At 28.4% G+C, this 25079-nt stretch overlaps 1 protein-coding gene and 1 long non-coding RNA gene across 4 annotated transcripts; both read left to right on the forward strand.

Annotated features, from left to right (window-relative positions):
• The first annotated feature begins 5773 nt into the window (after positions 1-5773).
• On the forward strand, positions 5774-13445 carry LOC127249183 (uncharacterized). Of its 3 annotated transcripts, none has more exons than XM_051271879.1 (12): positions 5774-6598; positions 7618-7882; positions 8073-8211; positions 8386-9094; positions 9205-9634; positions 9726-9907; positions 10690-10846; positions 11604-11831; positions 11923-12055; positions 12137-12273; positions 12833-12934; positions 13002-13445. In XM_051271879.1, exons 1-12 carry the CDS (start codon positions 6084-6086, stop codon positions 13221-13223), a joined length of 3219 nt encoding a protein of 1072 aa, XP_051127836.1. In that variant the 5' UTR covers positions 5774-6083; the 3' UTR covers positions 13224-13445. The 3 variants fall into 3 exon arrangements, with proteins under 3 accessions (XP_051127836.1, XP_051127835.1, XP_051127834.1); XM_051271878.1 differs by having other exon boundaries at positions 5774-5930; positions 6082-6598; positions 11923-12273; XM_051271877.1 differs by having other exon boundaries at positions 11923-12273.
• A 9410-nt stretch (positions 13446-22855) lies between these two features.
• LOC127249273 (uncharacterized) lies at positions 22856-24295 on the forward strand. The gene is made up of 2 exons (XR_007838270.1): positions 22856-23337; positions 24146-24295. It is a non-coding gene; the product is annotated as an uncharacterized LOC127249273 (long non-coding RNA).
• The last annotated feature ends 784 nt before the right edge of the window (positions 24296-25079 follow it).

The following is a 25079-nucleotide window of genomic DNA, read 5'->3' on the forward strand; positions in this document are numbered from 1 at the left end:
GTTTAGATTTAGTTACACAAGACTGGAATATCGAAATTTGGGAATGGTAAATGTTAAGACTAGTAAGTAATTCACTGTTATTATTGTCGTACTTTGGATAGATATTAAACAATAAAAAGATCAAATATTTATTTTTACTTATTAATCAAGAATGAAGATGTGAATGTTAATTTTAGTCTTTTGGTACAAGATATATCTTCAATATATTAAAACAAGAATGTTGGCATTTTATTGCCGTATTGATCTTGCAGAAAGGTTGAGGCGTGACAACTCACCAACCAAATAAGAATGTTTTCATGTTTCAGTAACCCTAAGAGGTTAACCTCAGAGTATAACCTCCTAAGCTCATTGTATTTTTCGTCGTAAAATGCCATAAACTCAAGTGTACCAATAGGATGTTATACTCCGAGATTCACCTTTTAGGGCATTGAAATATGAAAATATTGTTCGGGTGAACCACAAGCGTTACGTGTATCCCACATTGGAAAAATGTTAGAAATTTGTTTTGTTTTTTTTGTAAGGGTGAATGATAATTTTCTTTTATTTTTATCCACACACGCACATACACTCACGCACTGTTGATATTGTCGTACTTTGAATAGATATTAAACAGTAAAAAGATCAAATATTTGTTTTTAGTTATTGATCAAGAATGAAGAGGTTCATGTTAATTATAATCTTTTGGTACACGATATCTTCAATATATTAAAATAAGAATTTTAGCATTTTATTGCCGTACTGAGCTTGCAAAAAGGTCGAGGCGTAACAACTCACCAGCCAAATGACAATGTTTTCATGTTTCAGTGACCTTAAGAGATTAACCTCAGAGTATAACCTCTCAAACTCATTGCATTTTTCTTCGTTGCCATAAACTCAAGTGTACCAATGAGATGTTATACTCGGAGGTTCACCTTTTAGGGCATTGAAATATGAAAATATTGTTCGGGTGAACAATAAGCGTTAAGTGTATCCCACATTAAAAAAATGTTATGAAACTTTTTTTTTTTTTTTTGTAAGAGTGAATGATAATTTTCTTTTATTTTTACCCACACGCTCACGCACTGTTGATATTGTTGTACTTTGGATAGATATTAAATAATAAAATGATCAAATATTTATTTATTTTGGCATTTTATTGCCGTATTGAGTTTGCAAAAAAGTCAAGGCGTGACAACTCACCAGTCACCAGCCAAATGACAATGTTTTCATGCTCAGTGACCCTAAGAGGTTAACCTCAGAGTATAACCTCCCAAACTTATTGTTTTTTTCGTCGTAAAATGTCATAAACTCAAGTGTACCAATGAGACGATATACTCCGAGGTTCACCTTTTAGGGCATTAAAATATGAAAGTATTATTCGGTGAACCACAAGCGTTAAGTGTAACATTGAAAAATGTTAGGAATTTTTTTTTTTTTTTTAAGAGTGAATGACAATTTTCTTTTATTTTTACCCACGTACGCACATACACTCACACACCCTCGACTTTCAATTTCAAGAACGCCAAAAGAGAGCTCAATTGCTTGAGCTACACACCATCAGCAAGAACAACTTATTGTCAATTGATTTTGATATGAATCTCTTAATTCTTTCTTTACATTGTATACAACTAATGATGAATATAATGAAAAGAAAGCTTTATTATTCTTAGTGAATTTGATTTTATGTTTTAGTTGTATATTGTTTTAAATGTGGTATTTTATATATATATATATATATAAAAGAAATCACAATAAAAAAATTCAAAAGAATAGAACTATAGGACAGGTTGTATTTGTTTGGAATTTTTGTAGGGATTTTTTATATTCATGCAATATAATTTTTTAATATTGATATTTATTTTTATTTTTTAATATTATGCTCACTCTTTTAACCATTAGTGTATATCTGAAGCTTGAAGGCACTCGTAACTTTAAAGTCACACAAGTTCACTTCCACACTGACCATCCATCCCATAATACTTATTGAAAACTCTTCTATTTCTATATTTCAATAAAAATATTTTTTTATCTTTATTTAAAATATTCAAAAAAAAATTGTAAAATCATTTTATACTAATTATAAATAAATATATTTTATTGATATATGATTTTTAAAATATTTAAATAAATTTTCAATTTTAATAGTTATATATACATTAATTTTTATTTTAAAAACAAACACCATTCAAATAATAAAAGAATTTTATAATTCATTATCATTAATTTACCAAACTGTATTATCAATAAAAAAAAATTGTACAATATAATAAAAATAGTATATTTATGAACTTAAATGTAAATACAATACAAAGCATGAGTTATGAATATTAGAATTTTAAATTATAATAATAATTTGATATAACATGAAATATTATTAATCAAATAATTTTGATATCATAATTTAATTAAATATTATTATGATATAAAAAATATTTAATTTAATATTTTATAAAAGAATTAATAAATACTTCCTCGTCCACCATAACTATATCACTTCTTTGTAAATAATTTATAAGAAAAAGTGATATAAAAGCAGTTTTTATTTTTATTTTTAAATTTTTAAATAGGTTTTCAAACAAACACAATCTTACCATTTCTGTATTCCTACTAACTATTTGTTATTATTACTCTTTATTTTTAATAAATATATATATATATATAGTAATTTCAGTTATAAATATTATTGATTTTGTTTGTTTATTTTATATTTTAAATTTAAAACTCTATTATTTAATCCATAACACTAAATACAATATTTCATTCGTCCCGTCACAAATGACTCAATTTTGTTTTTTTTCGTACGTCCCATAAAAGATGATCCTTTTCCATTTTTGGTAAGTTTATCAATTTTAGACCTATTTAACAAATATAAATCAATTTAATTAAACTTCTGACATCTTGCAGACCACTCAAAACTCCTTTATTTCTATCTCTCTCTTTAATTAACAAATATTTTTATCTACCTTTAAAACTCCTCATTTTTTATAAAACTAATTTATGATAATGATAAATAAATAAATAAATATTTTTTATTCATTTGTATTATATAAAATTTTATTGTCTACGAAATGATATCCATATTGCATATATTTTATTGAGATATATTTTTAAAAATATTTAAAATACCAATAATATTATATATATAAAATAATAAAATATTATATTAACTTATTATTAATAACTTAATAACCTATATTACCTAAAATACTGTATCTTTAACAAAAGACTTCATCTTCTGCGGGATGGTGGGAGTATAATTTTTTTAATAAAATATTAAATCTAAATAGTATTTAAATAAAAAATTTAGAACAAAAATCGGAGAGTATTTGGTATAAGAAATTTGTTTAGAAAAACGAAGATAAACTTATTTTCTTGTTTGTTTGTTTTTGGGGAATTGAAATTATTAAATAATTTATTTATTTTTTATTTTTATCAGAAGAAATAGGGAAAAAATTAATTTTGGTATAATATAACCAAAATTTATCAATTTTGATCTCAATATAAAAAACTCATCAGTTTTAGTTTCAATATAAACAATTTCAATCAATTTTGGTCCAATTATAAACAATTTCAATCAATTTTGGTCATACTGTTAAAAAATTAACGTAAATTGCTGACGTGGACCTAACGGAGGTGACGTGACAGCTGACCTGGAAACTATACAGCCATGTACAATTATACACGGCCATGTTGTTACATGATCATGTATATTTCAATGTATAATTATACATGGTCATGTTGTTACACGACCCTATACAATTATACATTTCTATTTTAGTTTAAAATTTTATTTTTTTGTTATATATTTTTTTTAAAAAATTATTTTGAATTTAAAATAGTTGATATAGTTAAAATAGACTAATCAATAGTAATTATAATATAATTGAAATTTATCAATTTTAATTCAAATATAAAAATTTATAAGATATATTTTTTTGAAAGATTTTGTCTAAAATTTTATTATTCATAACAAAAATTTTCTCATACAAACATCCAATTACACAACTATTTTTTAATTTTGTATATTATAGTAGTATTAAAAATTAATTTATTATTTCAATACAGTAATTGAATGTTTGTAAGAGAATTTTTTTGCTAAATAATAGAATTTTAGACAAAATCTTTCAAAAGAACATACTCGATAAATATTTATACTCTCTCCGTCCCGCAACAAGGGTGGCATTTGTTTTTTGGACGTAAATTTTTTAATATTAGTATTATATTGGATTGTAGTAAAAAAGACAAAAATACCCCTATTAGTATGGTGTCATATAAAAGTAATGACATTTGTGTAATATATTGTAAATTGAAAGGGTATTTTTATGTGAAGTATGTAGTACAATTACTAAATTAGGAAATAGTAATCTTGTTTTGGGACAGACGAAAATGGAAAATGGTAACCTTTCAATGGAACGAATTGAGTATTTGAACTAAAATTGATACATTTTAATCATATTATGATTATTATTGATTTTTTTTTTTCATTTTAACTATATCAACTATTTTAAAATTAAAAAATATAACAAAAAAATAAAATTTTAGACAGAAACAAAAAGGTACACGGTCGTGTAGAATTATACATGACCGTATAACAACATGGTCATGTATAATTATACAATGAAATATACATGGTCATGTAACAACATGACTGTGTATAATTGTACATGGCCGTGTAACAACATGATCATGTATAATTATACACTGAAATATATATGACCATGTAACAACATGACCGTGTATAATTGTACATGGCCGTGTACTTTCCAGGTCAACTGCTACGTCACCTCCGTCATGTCCACGTCAGAAATTTCCGTTAGTTTTTTAACGGTGAGACCAAAATTGATTGAAATTGTTTATAATAGAACCAAAATTAATTGAAATTGTTTATATTGAGACTAAAATTAATGAGTTTTTTTATATTGTGACCAAAATTGATAAATTTTGATTTTATTAGGACCAAAATTGATTTTTTCCCGAAGAAATATTAAGGTGCCGAATTTGAAAAATCTCAAGTAAAATACAGAAACAATATATATTTTTATTATATACAGAACGTATATACTGTTTGTTCATAGCTAAAATCAAGTATTGTATGTGTGCTGTTTACAGTAACATTGTGTCACAATGTGCTATTCAGCAGTATTAAATTTTATATTTAGTAGCCACTCTCCCACATATTTAAGATAAGTAAAGAGTATTGTATTTGTTGGAAATAAATTCCAATTTATCCACAAAAGGTTTTATTCTAAGAAATATCGAATTTTAATATATTTTTTATATTAAAATTTTTAATTTTATAAATGAATAGTATATATATATTTATAATATTTATGAACATAATGAACATTTTTTTACTTCTTCCATCCTTTACCAAAAAACTTATTTTTTTTATTTTGATTCGTGCTCATGTCAAAGTATTATTTTTTTTTAGTGATTTTATTATCTACTACTAATATTACAAATACTATTTTAATTTATAATATATTAATTTTAATTTTTTATTTTTATTTCTATTACATTTCACCATAATATTAATATTTTAAAAATTTTGTGTAAAAATCAAATTGAGATATAGATATAAGAAGAAATGAGTATTTTTTTTTTATATAAATAAATAGTAATTGAATTTATTACATTTCTTCAAATCGAATTTATTATTTTATCCTACATAATAATCATTTTATCTTTATGCCCAAACGTAAAAAAAGAAAATTAAATACTAATATCTATCTCTAGTAAAAAACCCAACAAAATATTTATTAAAAAATTTCATTTTTAGCCCTAAACCACCGGTACAGGCGCCGCCTCGTACTTTTTTCTCTTTCATTTTTTTCTTCCCTTCTCCCTCAATTTCCTCGAGAATCTAGCTAGGGTTTCTCTTCTCTTTCATGGCCGCTCACCTTTCCGCTCCGCAGCAACAGTAGCCTGATTGCAGGCAGATTGCAGAAACTGTATATCTCACTGCTCTAATTGTTTGTTGTATCTGTACTATCTCGATTTCACATGTTTGTGTAATTAATTTCTGTATTTTATTTTACTTTGAATTCCGAGCAATCGTGAGTGCTTTCCTTTACTTTCTGCAACGGTGAATTGTGTTCGAAGAAATGCTGAGCGAGGAAGAGAAGAACGAAGCCTCGAATTCCAAAGAGCAAGAGAAGCCCGAAAGATCGGGCGAATTGGGGGTTTTTGAGAAGAGCTGCGACGATAAAAATTTAAATATAAACTCCGTCATTGATGTTTCCGGCAAAAGATTGGATTTTCCTCTGATTTTAAGCGACGACAGCGGAGAGGTTGAAGTTGAGGAGGTTTATATGTATAAGAATGAGTTGAATTTGATCCCGACTGGTGTGGGGAGGCTAAAGAGCTTGAAAACACTCAAGTTTTTTGCGAACGAAGTGAATTTGTTTCCTGGAGAGTTTAAGAATTTGGTAGGGTTGCAATGCTTGCAAGTGAAAATTACAGAGCCAGGAGTTAGTGCATTAGAATTGAGTAAATTGGGGGATTTGAAGGAGCTAGAACTGAGTAGAGCGCCACCAAGGCCTTCTTCTTTTTCGATTTTGAGTGAGATTGGTGGACTGAAGTGCTTGACTAGGCTTTCTGTTTGCCACTTCTCAATAAGGTAGCTGTTCAATTTTGTTTTTGGAAAAATAAGTTACAATTTAATTTCTTTCTAAGCTCTGTTATGTGTAGAAATGCTTATTTGAAGGTATTGTTTTGTATAACTATATTGATCTTGATGACAATGAAGCTGAGAGGTGCTCATCATCTTGTTAGATATATGCTTATCTAGAAATCCAATTTGTTATGAATTTTATATGACGTGATTAGTATATTGTCTAGGTTTGTTATACATAACTATATTTCATTGTAAATATGCATGTTTTTTTTTTTTATTATTATGTATTATGAAATTATGAGAGGGTCGGTTTGGTTGGGGGTTTGGATTTTGAATAATAAAAATTTTGAATTGAAATAGTTGTATTATGTGATATAAATAAGTATTTATTTGATGTTTTAAATGTTGAATAAATTTTTAGTGAAATATAAAAAATAAGAAATAGGGGTTTGATTCATATGTTTTTTTAGGGGAAAATTTTTTGGTGAAGAGCAAAAATCTTTAAAAGTCCTTCAACCATACACAACGATGAGGGTTCAATGTGCCTATTCTTTTGTTGCAGTATTATGTGTGCTTTTTTGAAGCTCCACTTTTGTGAATGATGAAGCCGTGTGTGGTTAATCATCAATATATCTGCTCAATCTCGATCTGTCTATTGTAAGGTCATTTTAGTTAAGTTTATGAACTGCATTTTGACCCTAGCTCTAGTAAATGGTGAATTTGCAGTTCGCTGGAAGTCATTTTTGTCCCCCTTGAGAAAGTGTTGTTTTAGTGTCCTGTCTGTGAAATTTTCATGTTTTGTTTGTTTCAGAAATACTAATTGGAAGATATATATGCAAATGTATTTCCTTCTAGCTTTTTATTTGAACTCAAAAACATCTTATTAACATATGTAATTGAATTCAATATAAGTGATGCTCAATATGGATTAGGTTAGGATTAAGAGTTATTGAATGTAGGGCTGTGTTGCTTAGTTAGTTCCAACAAAGTAGTGACATTATGGTTCCATTCCTGTCCTGCAGATATCTACCTCCAGAAATTGGCTGCCTAAGCAATTTGGAGTACTTGGATCTTTCATTTAACAAGATGAGGAATTTGCCTGGAGAAATTGCTTCATTAAATTCTTTGACATCTCTGAAAATTGCGAATAATAAATTGGTTGAGCTACCTTTGGGACTTTCCAATTTGCAAAGACTGGAGAATATGGACCTGTCAAATAATCGACTGACTTCCTTAGGGTGTTTAGAACTTGAATCAATGTATAACCTCCACTCTCTAAATCTTCAGGTATGTGTGTGTATACCCACTGTGTTGTTATTTACATAAGTTAAGAGGTAGACAGATTGATGCTGGCCTTATTGTAATCTGGATCTGTCCTTTGCTACATATTAATATTTATCCCTCTAAATACCTTCTTATTTTTATCAAGTCAGTCTGATATAAATTTCTTTGCTTTTGTCTTGCTATGATTTTGAAGCATAATCGACTGCGTGGTTGTCATATACCGTCATGGATATGCTGCAATTTGGAAGGCAATTATATTAATTTTTCAAATGAAGAGTCGTCTGAGATGGATGTGTATGAAGGTCCAATTGAGGAAATTCAGTGTAGTCCTTGTAATGAACTGGCCCCTCTCTCACTCACTCACACACACACACACACACACACAAACACATCACACATGAATGAATATCTATGTGCAGCTAAATATGTACCTTCGTACATTCCATCTATATGTATTTTGTTTGCATGCAGATTCATACCAAATTTACCAGTTGGAAATGATGCAGGCTCTCCTCTTGTGCCATCAAGTCATTTAAACGGAACAGTGCCTAATAATAGATGTTTAGCTGCACGAAAGGCCAAAGGATGGAAACGCCAGCATAATTTGAAAACAAAATCTCGGCAGGAGCGAGTAAATGGCTACAAGAAGTGGAAAGTTGATTCTACTAGCCTAAGCTCCTTGGGAAAAAGCAAGACATGCAGAGTTTGTGTGGATAGTGATGCTGAACCGTCAGGAAGTGTATCTGTTGTTTCGGATGAAGAACTCGACAACAAAGACATATTTCTAGAAGGAGATCTGGATGAAATCTCTGTTATTGATCCTGGAAATAAGGATATTGATAGAAAGAAAGGATCTGCAGGTGGTTGTTCTTGTCCACGAATCGATTCTGATGGTTGTCAGGCCAACAAAATTTCAGAATCTCCTTCTGTTAGAGTGTTTGATGAAGCTTCATCTTCTGAGCATCCCAATTGTTTGATAAAGTCCAAACGACATTCAGATGGAAATCTTGATAATCCGAAACCCACCAAATCTCGGAGACCGACCAATAATCCCTCTTTCCTGTCGAGCCAATATAGTGAATCATCATTTTGTGGGGTTGAGGATTTTCTACCTGATGGCTTCTATGATGCAGGACGGGATCGGCCCTTTATGTCTCTGGCAAGTTATGATGAAAATGCGCATGTTAATTCACGGGAAGTAATTGTTCTTGACCGGTAAGTCCATTTTGATTTGGCAATTCAATCATATGGCATACATAAATATCAATTCACTGGTATGTTTGGTGGGTAGCCATGATCATTCTAAACTTTGATGCGTCTAACAGGGAAAGGGATGAAGCATTGGATATCATTTTGTTGCGTGCCCGAGCACTTGTTTCACAGTTTAGGCAAATGAACAGTTTCATTAACAGACATAAAGGTTTTGCAGCTGAGAATTTGCAGATTGCATCATTGCTTGCACTCTTTGTATCAGATCATTTTGGAGGAAGTGATAAAAGTGCAATTATTTGGAGGACAAGAAAATCTGTTTCTGGTTCGAACTTTAATAAGCCTTTTGTCTGTACTTGTGCTACTGGGAACAGTAGCAACACAGACAATAACAATAAGGGGATTGCTGATACCTCGGAAGATATTGTTTTTTGGGACATCTGTGAAAAGTCTCTCCAATCTATAAAAACTAGAAACAATTCAATTATAGTTCCTATAGGTGGCCTGCAGTTTGGTATTTGCCGGCACAGAGCACTGCTGATGAAGGTACTGTATTTTACTAATTTTCTTTGTCAATTCCTTCTATTCGAATCAATGCCTTTGCTGAGATGAAGACAAGTCTGTAATGGTTATGTAGTACCTATGTGACCGCATGGAGCCTCGAATCCCCTGCGAGCTTGTCCGGGGCTACTTGGACTTCTCACCTCATGCCTGGAATGTGATCATTGTAAAAAGGGGGGATTCATCAGTTCGTATGATCGTTGATGCATGTCATCCTCATGACATCAGGAAGGAGAGTGATCCGGAATACTTTCGCAGGTTAGAATCATGGGTTTATTTCAATGCTTCAGTTATATTATGAATAATTATATTATTTATCTTGCAATTCATGCGTGGATTTTCGTTTAACTTGTGAGTGGCTTGGAAAGATAAATCAATATTTGATGATATGGATTTGGCTCAATCTTAATAGACCTCCTATTAATAATTTAGGTTTCATGTTCAGGATGCACCCTGCTATATGTTAAGTTTATTTGTAATATTTGTCTGTAATGGTCTGTGGTGTTAAAACTTATTCAGAGCGATGATGATTGCATGCACCATATTATCGGCAGTATATAATAATCAAATACTAGTTTATACTATTTATACTTTTATAAAACAAATTATGCAGTTTAAAAAGATGAAACAAAAATTTGGATTATGCTTGTACAAGAAAATCCAAACAACAAACTACTGTTGTTATAAATCTACCTAAAATTGTAGAAACTAATAAAAAAATAGAAATGACCCTTCTATAAGGAAGGAAGAAGATAGACATTGATTAGAATGGTAGTGAATTTTTGCTCTTGTTGAACCGTTGAAAGTACTGACAACAGATGTCAAAATATGCTGGTATGGATATTCTCTTAAAGCTAATTCTTGCATCATGCCACTTATTGGTCGTTTATAGTATTTTTATGTCTTGTTTGCTGTCATGTTTCTATGTGATTTTATGGAATCTTTGTTTGGTGTTACATGTGCAGCATGTGCTATACTATAAAAGAAATTGATCTAATGTTTAGCTTCTATTTGTCTGATGGATGTGATTTTCATTGTAGATACACCCCCTTAAGCCGGGCAAACACTCTTGTGGCGGATCATGATATAAGTCCTAATGGTGCATTTCCATCTTTCTCTGAATGTGATAAATTTGAGAAATTTCAGTCTACCTCTCTGATGTGCTGTAAGGTTGGATCAATTGAGGCTGCCTTGAAGGTATGTATCGAATGGGTAGTTTTTCTAAAAACAAAAGTTTAAAGAGACATCGAAGAACAAAATGTGATTTTGTCTATTTGTCCTATAACCATGGGTGAATATTAAATGAACTACATGTAATTTAATCATATAAACAGATTAAATAAATTGATGTGGGACTGGTTTGCCAAATTGAGGATATTCTATGATATATCAAACCGTATCTCGTCATATTAACAGAAACAATTTCAGTCCATTTATGGTGTGTTTGTTTGGGGGTTTGGATTTTAAGTTGGGATTTGAATAGTAAAAATTTTGACTTTGAATAGTTATATGATGTGATATAAATAGGTGTTGATGTGATGTTTCGAATGTAAAATTGATTTTTAGTATAATATAAAAAATAAAAAATAGGTGTGTGATTTGATGTTTTGAAGGGGGGGGGGGGGAATGGGATGAATAATACATTTAAAATCCAATCCTCCAAACAAACACACCCTCTTACTCCATGCATAAACAATTTCATTCCAATATCACTGTATGAACAGCCGTCCAGGCTATTTCTCTATGATTGTCATGCATTATTGTTGGTGGTTCATTTACATTACCGAAATTTTAAGTTGTATTTTATTTAATATTTTGCGACATTAGTACCTTGGCATGTGTGAATGGGATCAATTTTTTTTTTTTTTTCCAAATATTATTATCTTCCCTGTAGTTCCTAAATGCCGGAGCTTGATTTTGTGAGAAATTGACCAATGGCTGTGGCACTATGCAGGTGAGGACCATTGATGTAAACGGGGCATCTTCCGATGATATCAGGAACTTTGAGTTATCTTGCTTAGGAGAAATCAGGATCCTATCTGTACTGAAGAACCCTTGTATTGTAGAATTTTATGGTCATCAGATATCGTCCCAATGGACTAAGACTCCAGATGGTGAACTGGGAGGTCGGAAACTGCAGTCTGCTATACTGATGGAGTACATTAAGGGGGGCTCTTTAAAGGTAAAACGTTTTTGTTCAGTTGTGTACATTTGGTTGACAGCTTTGAGCAGACTCGTGCCATGAAGTAATGATGATTATTTCAATTTGACAGAGCTATTTAGAGAAACTGTCAACAGATGGTGAGAAGCATATCGCTTTGGAATTGGCATTATCTATTGCTAGAGATGTGGCGTTTGCGTTGACTGAAATACATGCTAAACTCATTATTCATCGCGACATAAAAAGTGAGAACATTTTGATTGATCTTGGGCATAAGCGGCAGGATGGGTCACCTGTTGTGAAGATTTGTGATTTTGATATGGCAGTACCGGTTCATTCTCATATGCACACTTGCTGTATTGCACATGTTGGGATACCTCCACCTAATATTTGTGTCGGGACTCCTAGATGGATGGCGCCTGAAGTTTTTGGTGCTATGCATAAGCCAAACACATATGGTTTGGTAAGTTCCTTTCCATCTCTGATATGTGCATTTATTTGTACAGTGGACAAGATCTACTGTATTGAGTCTAGTTTTAGTCGTTATCATTGCTTGGTGAAATACAGTTGCTTTGAGACGCGGATATGTGAATTTGAGTCGTAGTTTAGTTCGTGTTCGGGCTTTGACTAAGTGGACATGAAAATTCTAAGGTTGTGTTTGTTTGGGGGGTTTTTTGGGATTTTGAGCTTGGGATTTGAATAGTAAAAATTTTGAAGTAAAATAGTTGTATAATATGATATAAATAGATAGTGATGTTATGTTTTGAATGGAAAATTGATTTTTAGTATTGTATAAAAAATAAAAAATAGTGTTTGATTTAATATTTTTTGTATGAAAAAATTTGATGAATTGTAAAATTTTGATAAAATCCTCTAAACGTACAGACCCTAGTTTTCGGGATTGCACCAATTTCTATATCTAGCTGATCAGGCGATGAACGAACAAATACAATTATTATATGTGTTATAGCCGCATTTTCATGTATTGGCTTACAAGGTTTGATTTATTCATAATGTCATAGGAAATTGATATTTGGTCATTCGGCTGCTTGCTTGTGGAATTGTTGACACTGAGAGTACCTTTTTCCGGATTGCAAGAATCTGAAATCCACAATCTTCTACAGGTTCGGTATTTTTACTAATCTAATTATTTTGATGAAAAGTCACGGCTAACATTTGCACACTATGCAGAGAGGAGAGCGGCCTAACCTGACTGACGAACTAGATGCTTTAGCCCAATCAGGTGGGGATATTGAAACTGAATCTGATAACCTTACATTTCTCGCTAAACTGTATCATCTATGTACGGAAAAGAAACCTTCTGATCGGCCATCGGCAGATTACATCTATAAATTGTTGCACGCCCGCACAACCTCAAGCAACACATCGAGTGCTACCTCTGATAAGGAATAGGTTTGCCTTTCTGCCATTGTTTCACTTATTACCAGAGATAATATTTTTTTGTAGCCGCCGAGATTGAGCACCTATGTGCCTCCTTAAAAAATTTGAAGAAAAAAAATTAAAAAACCGGAGCCATAACTATGATCTTGAGATGGATTAGATTCAGATTCACATGATTGTCATTTTCAGTGTTGTATTGGATCACTTGTTAATGTATTTGATTGTTTACATATACATACATCTCTCTCTCTCTCTTTCTCTCTCTCTCTCTCTCTCTCCCCCCCATTTCTCTCTCTCTTATTTACACCATGCCTGCTGGACCAGATCAAAAAAGGGCTTGGAGGATTAAACATAAGGTACTGTGGCATTAATCTTTATCTCTTACCTAATGATTCTCAATTTCTCATCACATACTGTTCGATAAATGGTGTCATCTATATTTATTCATATCTGCTAATGAACTATGGTCAATTTGTCATTTTTCAGCTTCCAATAAAAATTGGCAGCAGAAGGGGTCCATACTACCCCATCAAATGGCTCTACCCCCCTATTGCAAATTTGAACATTTGAAATCCGAAAGTCTTCAGACCAAAAGAAAAAAAGACAGACATGGATGGAATCAATGGAATAGTCCTCAAATGGGCTTCCCATGTTAAAAAAGCAAGGTGCAGAAAAGATAAGGGGTTAAATATATATATATATATGTTTTATATAAATTTTTCAGGGGTAGGGGAAAGTTAATTAAAATTGTGGGGTGGGGGGTGTGGGGAGTGTAGCTGCTGTCTTATTCTGATCATAAATTAGATACTGTCATCTGGTCTGGCCTGGTCTGCTGTGCTGTGTATTTCCAGATGGATATCAAATGTTTATTCATTTGGGGGTGTTTCAGAAAAAAGAAAAGAAAAGATGGTTTGGGAGAGGGTGTGGGGTGGGGGGGTCTCAGAGGACCACTCTAGTCTACTAGTACAAGTGCAGTGGTGCAGCAGCAGTAGGCTATACTAGAACCCCCTTTCTTCTTTTTTTTTTTTTTTTTTCTGACTCTAAAAAAACTGTTGTGATCACAATGGCCATAGTTGATAATGAGTGAGTGTGAGTGATTCTTGGGAGGGAGGGAGCTTATGGGGCCCACTGCACATTGGGTTGTGTGTCTGTCTATCTGTGTGTCTGTGTATTATTAATTTATTATTATTATTATTAATAATATTAATATTATTATTAGGGTTTAGGGTTTGTTGGGATGTGACTTGTGAAGGGACACACAAACACACAAATGTTCACTCATGTTTATGTTGTCTTTGTGACATAAAACAGATAGATAGATGGATTCTGGTATTCACACAGGGTGTGTTTGTTCGGGTTTAGATTTTTAGTTGGGATTTAAATAGTAAAAAATTTGAATTTGAATAGTTTATATGATATAAATGGATTTTGATTTGATGTTTTAAATATAAAATTAATTTTTACTATAATATAAAATATAAAAGATAGGGGTTTGATTTGATGTATTTTAAGAAATTTTTTTTGAATGAATGTATTTAGGGAAAAATTCCCCAAACAAACATACCCCATGGGAGCATGCTTGATTGATGCTAAAAGATACTTATAATGACTTTTTGTGTTATTTATTTATATTTTTGTTGAAAGGGCAGAACCTAAATGGTGTTTGGGAGGTGGTAGCCGAATTCAATACCCTGTAAACGAGGTAAAATATATTAGGCGAAGTATGTGTGACAGATGGACTTGCAGATGTCGAGATTTGAACCTTTGACCTCTCGGTCACAAATTCATCCCCACAACGGCCATCCTTTGCGGCTTCGAAATTGGGTATGTATGTCATAGTCAAGATGTATTTTTTTTTTTACTTACAAAAATAAAACAAGGTGTTTTTTTTCCAAAAAAAAAATTTATGACAGGACAAAAAAGTAAAATAAGTATTTATTTATTTATTTATTTTGTGAAATAGGTAGTAATTGTTTTGATTTTTTTTTTTTAGCTTTTCAAGAAATTTTAATGGGCTTGTTTAGATGATCATTTTGAAAAAATTTGAGAAATTTTCATTAGTAAAAAATTTTGATAGAGATCTTAAAAAAAAAAAAAAAATTATTGTTACGAGTACTAAAATTTTTAGGAGACAGGTCTATTTCTCCCATATTCATGTAAATTAAAAATATATATATATATTAGTATTAATATGTGATAGGTAATTTATAAGAGTTTTGAAATAAATTATAAAATAAGACAAGGATAATATATTGGTATTTTAAATGAAATGTAAGGATATTGCATCATTTATATAAAGATAATATATATAATTTAGAAAGTTGATATATTAATCATAAATATATATACACACCTGGATGCCTTCGATTATGTTCTCGTTGAAATAAAACAACACAATATGATGATTATCCCAATTAACATATAAAAATATTATATACATTTTACGTTAATATTTTATACAATATATAATAAGATCAATTTAATTATGTATTATATATACTAGTGTTATATACTATCAATATATTAAAATAAATATTTTACTATTGATTTATGTATTATACGTTGTTGATGTAACACCCATTTGGGAGATTATTAAAAAATTGTTGAATTATATCATTATAAATATGATGAAGTGTAATTAGTTTATTAATTGGTTAGTTGGGGAACTTTACTTATCTTGAAAAAGATTGCTATTAATTAATTAATTAATTAATTAATATATTGATTGGTTGATTAACTAATTAAGGTAGTGTAATTTAAATCGAAATTATTTAATTTGAATAAAAAATGGTGTATAATAAACATGCACACTTTTTTTTTTTCTTAACTAATCCATCCCCAAATTCTAGATTCTATCATTTTTTTTTTATTAATATATTTTTAAAATTTATTCCTTACTTTATTCAATACTATCATGCATTTTAAAATCACAGAGAATATTGTAATTTTAGCTTCGTGAGATTTATATTTATTTTGTGTAAAGAAATATTATATATATTAATATTGATATAGAAAAAATTTATTGAGAAAAATTAAGATGGTATATTTCATTTTGTGAAATAATAGTTGGATGAGATGTTATGTATGTGAAATTAAAAAATATATATATATATTGTCAATTTTTTTATTTTTATTTTTTAAGATCAAGTAGCGAAATACTCTATCCGTCCCAAATAAGGTGCAATATTTGTTTTGAGCACGGATTTTTAGGTAGGTAGTATTAAGTAGGATAATTTAGAAATTAGGTGATGTAATGGAGAGAGAAATGTATATTTTATTTTTTTATTTGGATGATGTGGTGCGATAAAGCGTGGGGTAGAGATTGAATATAATAAATTATTTTCTATTTTGAAAATATTGCAGGGTATTTGGGACATACCAAAAAGGAAATTCTGCACCGTGTTTGGAACAGAGGGAGTATATTTTTTTTTGAAGTCAGGTGCATGTGGATAAAAAAAAAGCACAACACATGGTATATGCATCGGTAATATTTGTTTTCCTTTAGGTTTGTTCATTTTTTACAAACCATTACATACTGTTTTTAATAAAAATATATTATTTTTTTTTCAAAAATATGTAAAATTAATATTTTAAAAATACTTTTATAATTATCAATAAGCAATAACAAAAAAATTTAAATATTAAAAGAACAAAAAAATTGAATATATATATACTAATAAAGAAAATTAATCACCATCACAAGTCACTTTCTTGATTGTTAAAAATGCGTAGCAAGAAAATGAAATGTATGCACATATACGTATTTATATAAGTATATATATTTTTATTTATTTATTTATGTATGGCCAGCTGGCTCCAATCAATTGCATTGAATTTGTGATGTAAATATCCATAAAAATGGCAATAGTTGCTATTGCAACTACACCACAAAGACATGCCCAAATAGTCACAAATTAGTTAGGCCATTTTAGGATGTTTTTGTATTTGATTTGATTTTATTTTATTTTTAAAAAGATTATAATACATCGATTTAATGTGATTATATATATATAATTTATATGTTCAAAATATTAATTTTTTTTAGTAGAAATAAAATCAGTATAAGATTAGTAGTATAGAAATGACCAAAAAACATATAGCAGTGATAAATAAAATCAGATATGAAATTTTATAATTTCATGTAAAAATAAATACAAGGGTTAGATACATTAGGGGAAATAAAAATCATATCATACATACAATTGTATTTAATATATAATTTTGTACTTTTTTGGTGAAAAATTGTATTCAAAGATATATATATACATATAAATCATTTTTCACAAAATCCCAAAAAAATCGCAGAAAAGGTAAGAAAGTCACGGAAAAAAGGCTCGAAAGAATTTCCATAAAATAAATGTATTTATATATCGAGATATGTATCCGTATAATTTGAATTTGATAATGACGTTACGGGTGATACCAAGAAAATAACAAATATAAAAAGCGATGCGGTGCATGACAAAATTTTGTCATATTTCGCCAACATTTTGTTCAAAATTAGTTTCAAAACGAAACAAGAGTTAATGATGACGATGTATGCTTACTATTATTGAACCAATTGTTACAAATGGCTATAAGTTACATCAGGTTCCAAAATATTATGTATATATATATATATATATGTAAGCAATACAAAAATGAGAATCGATTGCAATGTGACACTTTGTAAAATTTTTACGTGAAAAATGAAAACTTAGAAAATATAGCTTACACGCAACCTTCGCCAAAGGAAGTTTTTATTTAAAAGTATATGCACAAATGTCTTTTTTTTTTATCGAACAAAGAATAAGACACTTTTTCGTCTAAATTACCAAATCATATGAATCACAAAATATAGATAACTAAAGTATGTAAAAATACAATACACATATATGTATGTATATATATATATATAAGAAATAATAAATCATAATTTAATTTTTTTGTGGGTACTTGAAATTTAAATCTAGAATATGACCACATCTATGATGTCAAGAACACAAATTTTTACTTTCTAAAAAAGAAAAAAGATGGTAGAAAAAAATAAAAATAAAAAATCAATAGAAATTTTTTATTTTGATTTTATGTATGTATTTGATAATATATCACTCTTCCTCTATAACTTTATACAACTATATTTTAAAATATTGACGCATCTATACTTCGATAATATTTACTTTATAGAATGAAATTATAATCATATATATTTTTATATAGAACAAATTGTAATTCTCAAAATACATATTTTTTTTGACACATTTAACCCTCAATTCGATATTCAGTCGACACGTCTAACCTTCAATTCGAACCTTGAGCCAAAAATTACGGCTCAATAAATATGTTAACCTACGGCTTATATGAAAGAAATGAGAAGGCTACGTCGGTATATGCTTGTTATTTAAGTATGTTTTTTCAATACAAGAAACAAAACTTTTTGCGAAGATTTTGATTTTTTAAAAATCCTTTCATATGTAAACTATATCCTTAGAAAATTTTATAATTCATACATACATGTTTGAGAATTTATTTCGCTAATATAAACACAAAAAAAAAAAAAAATTAAATAAATAAAGTTACATTGAATAGAATTACATATTTATATAGTTAAATATCTACTTGCCATTAATTTTACTTACATATCTTTTCATAACATTCAGAGCAAATATCTTATTTAAATTAGAAAATATATCAATTCAAAACCTAATTTTCATTCAAAATAATAGGTAAAAAAAAAAAAATTAAACATATTCGTTATTCAAAGTATCATATTCAACAATATATTAAACATAATTTTCTATTTAATATTTAAAAATATCATGTAAATTGTAGATATACTTAGCAAGTATTTTGCGTTTGGTTGTTGATTTTCTTAAGATTTTACTATTTTGTTTGATAAAAAAGAAAATTCTCCCGAAAATATAAAATCAAAGTATATATTTTTTTTATTTTTTATATTATACAAAATTTAAATTTTACATTCAAAATCAATTCAGAACTCTAAAATACTTCAAACATATATTTAAATAGAACATTTTTTTTCTTTGGTATGATAATTTATAACATTTACTTATTACTCCCTCCGTCCTACATAATTTGTCTCTATTTTCTATTTCCGTTTGTCCCACGTAATTTGTCCATTCTTTTTTGAAAATATAATTATACACTTTAATCTCATTTTAAACTTTAATTTTATAATTTTTTTAATATTAATTAAACTATTTAGTTATCTTAATTTTAATCTACAATTATTTTTATTATACAATAATTATTTTTACTAATACATTTCTTAATTACTTACTAATCACACTTTACCTAAATTACCGTATCTATAGTGATACACCCATAATATATGAGATGAAGAGAGTATATTGCTAGTAGTCTTAAAAATATTAAAATAAAGAGCAAATATCCAAAAAAATAATTAAATTCCAAAACCGATATATATATATATATATATAGTCTAAATTCAGCTAGATGACAAAATAACAAAACAAAGAAAGCCACACGAAAACCAAGAAAGTTAATACACTAATTAGTGTGTATATATAGTATAGTATATATATATAGGGTTTATTTAATTATAGTATGTATTTTCTCTTGTGCAAATTTATTTTTTTTCAAATATATTTGTATTTATTATTTTTTATAAAAAAAAAACTAATTCAAAATATTTTAAATATCGACACATTTAAATACACTCATATTCATATATGTTGATTGTGGCATTTTTTTTTTAGTTTAATTATACTTTTTTTTTTGGTTAGAAACATTTATGGCTTGATTATTATTACTATAATTCAATCTCTTCAATTTCATTAATAAAATACATCTAATAAGTATTTTAGATATAAAACATTACATTCAATAAGTATTTCTCTAAACAATATTTAAAAAAATAAAAATGCCCCAATTAAACAAACCCTTATATTTCTAATCTCTTTAAGCATAATATATATATAATTGATTATTATTTCATTTTTTATTTTTATAATTTTATAAGTAAAAATAAAAGGTAATCCTACATATTTTTAAGAGAGTTATTATTTTGTTTCACTAGATCAAAACTTATCGAAAATCAGGAACTCACGTCAATAAAAAAAAAAAAAAAAAAAAAAAAAAAAACCCGAGGTAGCAATTGCTCTAAGTTGACAAGGTTATTTGTAATATAATTCCTTTGAGTAGTCGATTTTGCATATTATTAGAAAGTTGCTTTGAAGTTTCTTCAAAGTTATAAAAGTTTGTTCTTTAAGTATTTATTATTTGTCGGAACTTTTGTTATTATTTATTGAAAATTTTGATTTTATTTTAGTGAAGCAATTTTTATTATAATTTTAAAAATATTTTGTAAGAAAATATAATTTTTTTTATTGGAAAATGATATTATATATATATATTTGATCCATTGAAAATGGTGTAAAAATAAAAGAACGAAACCTAAGTACGCAAAAACGGAACATGTCTTTAGGACGAGGATCGAAATCCATCCTCATATTTGCTCCAAAGCCAAATATATGATCATGTGCACAATATTACTAAATTTCAAGTAAAATATTGCGATCTATCTGAAATATATTTTTGCAAAAGTTTAGAACAATTCAAAACCTTTATATTTATGTAGAGGCTAAAACAACATTAGCACAATGATTTTATCAAAACTCTTCATTTAAAAGTTAAGTGAATATTTTTTCAAAAACAAATACTTCTCTTTGTCGAAGAAAAAAATATTTATTTACTTTTTACATAGAGATTAAGAAATATTATAATATAATGTATGGAAGTTAACGTATGTTAAATGGAATGATAAAAATGATCTTATCTCTTTTTTTTAAAATAAAAAATAAAAAAATACTCCATTCGTCCCATTAAAAGGTTATCGTTTTCTATTTTCGTCCGTCCCAAAACAAAATTACTATTTCCTAATTTAGTAATTATACTACCTACCGAACATAATAAATACCCTTTCAACTTACAATATATTACACAAATGTCGTTACTTTTATATTACACCATACTAATAGAGGTATTTTCGTCTTTTTTACTACAATCCAATATAATACTAATATTAAAATATCTACTTACAGAAAATAAACGCAACCCTTCCAACTGGACGGAGGGAGTAATAAAATTATATTAAGTGGTATTACTCCATACATCTGGTATGTATCTATATGTTTATTTTTTGTACGTAGATTATATGTATATGATACAATAAATGGATTATAAGACAAATTCTACCACAAAATTTTAGTAGTATTTTATATTTTTATATGTAAGTTGATGGCATTGTTGTAATAATATGTGCAATGGAATATATATTTTTTTAAAAAAAGAAAAAAAAAGGTTGTGAAAATGGATAGATCAATTTTGACAAATCAAAATGACAAATGAATAAATTGATTCCGAGCATAAGGATTACTATACATATGTTGATGTATATGTGTAATATATTTATAAGATATAAATAAAAAAGAAAAACAAATATATATATATATACATATATTTATGAACTAAATAAAACAAAAAATATACTCCCTCCGTCCCATGTATTACGGGTTTATTACTGTAGATACGAGAATTTAGGTAAAGTGTGATTAGTAAGTAATTAAGAAGTGTATTAGTAAAAATAATTATCGTATAATAAAAATAATTGTGGATTAAGATTAAGATAACTAAATAGTTTAATTAAGATTAAAAAAATTATAAAATTTAAAATTTTAAATGAGATTAAAGTGTATAATTATATTTCCAAAAAAAATAGATAAATTATATGGAACGGACGAAAATAAAAATTAGAGATAAATTATGTGGTACGGACGGAGTACAGTTTTTTTCTCAAACAAGTGAGTGTTCTTCAAGGAAAAGTTGTACGAGTGTGTTTGTGTGTGATATAGAGAGAGAGGGTCCCCTACTCTTGCAACCCTAAAAGTCAATAAATGCTATTACATAATATAGAAAACAATCTCTCTCCTCTTCTCTCTCCTCTTCTCTCTCTATATCTCTCTATCCTCTTCTCTCTCTTCTTCTCTCTCTATCCTCTTCTCTCTCTCATAGAATATTAATCTCATGAGGTGCATGGTGGAGGGTTGTGGCGTGACAATATTCAATTTGCAATCTCTCTCTCTCTCTCTATAACTCATAGGGACCACACCATTTGCTTTTCTTTTGTTGTTATTACTATGTGGCTTTCCATTGCTTTTCAATGCTCCCTTCCTCTTCTCTTCTTTCCCTTCCTTGGAGATATATATATATATATATATACTTTTTTCATTCTATATCTATTTATCTATTTACTTTTTACACGGAGTTTTAGAAATATTAGTATTATATTGAGATGTAGTTGAAATAAAAGTAAAAATACTAAATTAACTTTATTAGTATTGTATGATATAAAAGTAACGGCGCTTGTGTAATATATTATAAATTTGAAGCGTATTTGTAATATTAAGTAAATAATACGATCACTAAAAAAATGATGAAATGAATACTTTGTCATAGAACTGACGAAAATAAAAAAATAAATAGATTGTCAAGGGACGAAAAGAAGAGAAGTGAAAGAGAAGTATATATAACACTATATATATAATCTATTCCTCCCTTATCTTTTGATCCCTCTTAGCTTCTTTAATTTATTATATATATATATATATATCTCTCTATCTCTCTCTCCTCTCTTCGTCCACTCTATTTATACCTCATATTACCATCTCCCTCCTCAAGGCAAAACCTTCTCCAACAACCCTTCTTAATTTCCTTACATATACATACATATTCATCTCTCTCTCTATATATATATATATATGTATGTATATGTCTCTCTCTCTCTCCCCTAAACCACCCCATCTGAGATGAGAAGTGTGAAATAGTTAATCTTTGTAATTAGTTGTTGGAACCGTGCAGTAGCATCTGTTGAAGCTGCCAGCATGATCTAAACTCTCCTCTTTCTTGAGGATGGATCAGATCATGTGGTAGCTTCATCAGATCCAACCTGTGCGACAATATCATTTATTTATTTATTTATTTTTATAAATATAAAGATTTTATTTTTTTTTAAATAAAATTTTACACAGAAACCCTAATTTTTGTAGAACCCTATTTTGAAGCTTGTCTACAACTAGCTAGGGTTTCTGTTCTTGGAGAAATTAAGGTATTTGGGTGCTTTGGATTTGCTGTTCCTCGTTTGTCTTTTGGGATTTCGTGCTGCCTTTTTATCCTTTAAGGAAGATTTTAACATGCTTTGTCTGCAAAGCTTCAATTTTTATTTTTATTTAATTTTCTCAAATGTTTGAATTATTTGCTGTTTTTTTGGGGGATCTTTTTTTTTTTTTTTTTTTTTTTTTCTGCTCAATCTAAACCAGTTATTTTGCTGTTCGAAATTTGCCATTTCACTGAAGAAATTGTGTTAATTAATTTATTTACATACTGTTTCATTTAATTTATTTATTAACTATTGGGTCTTTTTAATTTCACTGCAATTTTGGTAAAATGGTAATTCCCACTAGGGTTGCATCGAACCCCTTTTTACCTTGGGTTGAAAATGAAGGCATTGTAAATAATATTTAAAGATCGATTAAATAGCTGCATTTCAATAATTTTATTTATTTATTTGAATTCTAACTAGCAAGAACCATTTTTTTTAAATTTTTTAAATGTTAAAATCTTGTTATTCCCATTAATCCTGGCTATGTCTTCTCAATACAGTTCTGTTATTCGTGAGAATATAAAAAATAATAATAAAAATTATATTTTAAATTACTGCAGCCTAATGAGTAGTAGCTACATAGATCGATATTCAGCAAGCCTAATTTTTGATACCAGGATTTGTCGATTTGTCTGAACTTTAATTTATTTATTTATTCAATTAGTGCATCGACAACTAAATTCTGCAACGAATCTGAGTGCTGCTGTAATAACAATAGATATATTTATTTTATTTTTTTTTTATTTTTTTTCAGGCAAGACAGCTACCAGTCTATCAAGCTCTCTTCTTATTGTCTTTTTTTTGTATACATGTATATATAATTATGTGTATATTATAGAATATAGATACATAAATATATGTATGTATTAAGTGTACATATATATATATCATATCATCTTCCTCATCAGCTTGTATCTTCTTTTGGCTTCATTGGAATACATACTGTGGCTGCTGCTTCTACAGCATCCACTGTGTTTGTCCCCACCCTGACATTAACCCCCCACCCCACCCCACCCCAAATTCTTTTTTTGTTTTTGGTGTGAACTTGTAGGGTAGGATTTTTTATTTATTTATTTTCAATAATTATATTAATAATGAAAGAGTAATGACAAAAAAAAAAAAAAAAAAGAAGAAGAAAAAAAAATTGTATCTATGGCAATGAACTGTATAATTTGTAATATGGCCTTAATTCAAATGAATGTTTTCCTTAAGCAACAACGGGCTCAAAGTTTATCTAGTGCGTATTCGAAGAATAGCAATCGAGAATTTCTAAGCTATAAAAAAATACTACCTCCGTCCCAATAAAATAGTAACATTTGTTTTTTTTATGTAGATTTTTAAATATTAGTATTATATTATATTATAGTGAAAAAAAAAAGAGACAAAAAAATACCTCTATTATGATTGTGTAATAAAAATATAATAATATTTGTTTAATATATTGAAATTTGTAAAGATATTTATTATGTTAGTATATAATACAATTGCTATATTAAGAAATGATATTCTTGTTTTTTTACAGACAAAAATAGAAAGTAAAACTCTTTTTACGAGATGGAGAGAGTAAAACGATTTTTTTGATGAAAAAAATATAACGGTTTTAGTAATATTAAATGCAGTTACACTAGTAAAACTAAAACATTGTTGTGTTTCTTTTTAATCTGGATTGAGTTTGAGTTTAGGCTTAT

The sequence above is a fragment of the Andrographis paniculata genome, unplaced genomic scaffold (genome assembly GCF_009805555.1).
Source record: "Andrographis paniculata isolate CXL003 unplaced genomic scaffold, ASM980555v1 Contig35END, whole genome shotgun sequence".
NCBI classification, from domain to species: domain Eukaryota; kingdom Viridiplantae; phylum Streptophyta; class Magnoliopsida; order Lamiales; family Acanthaceae; genus Andrographis; species Andrographis paniculata.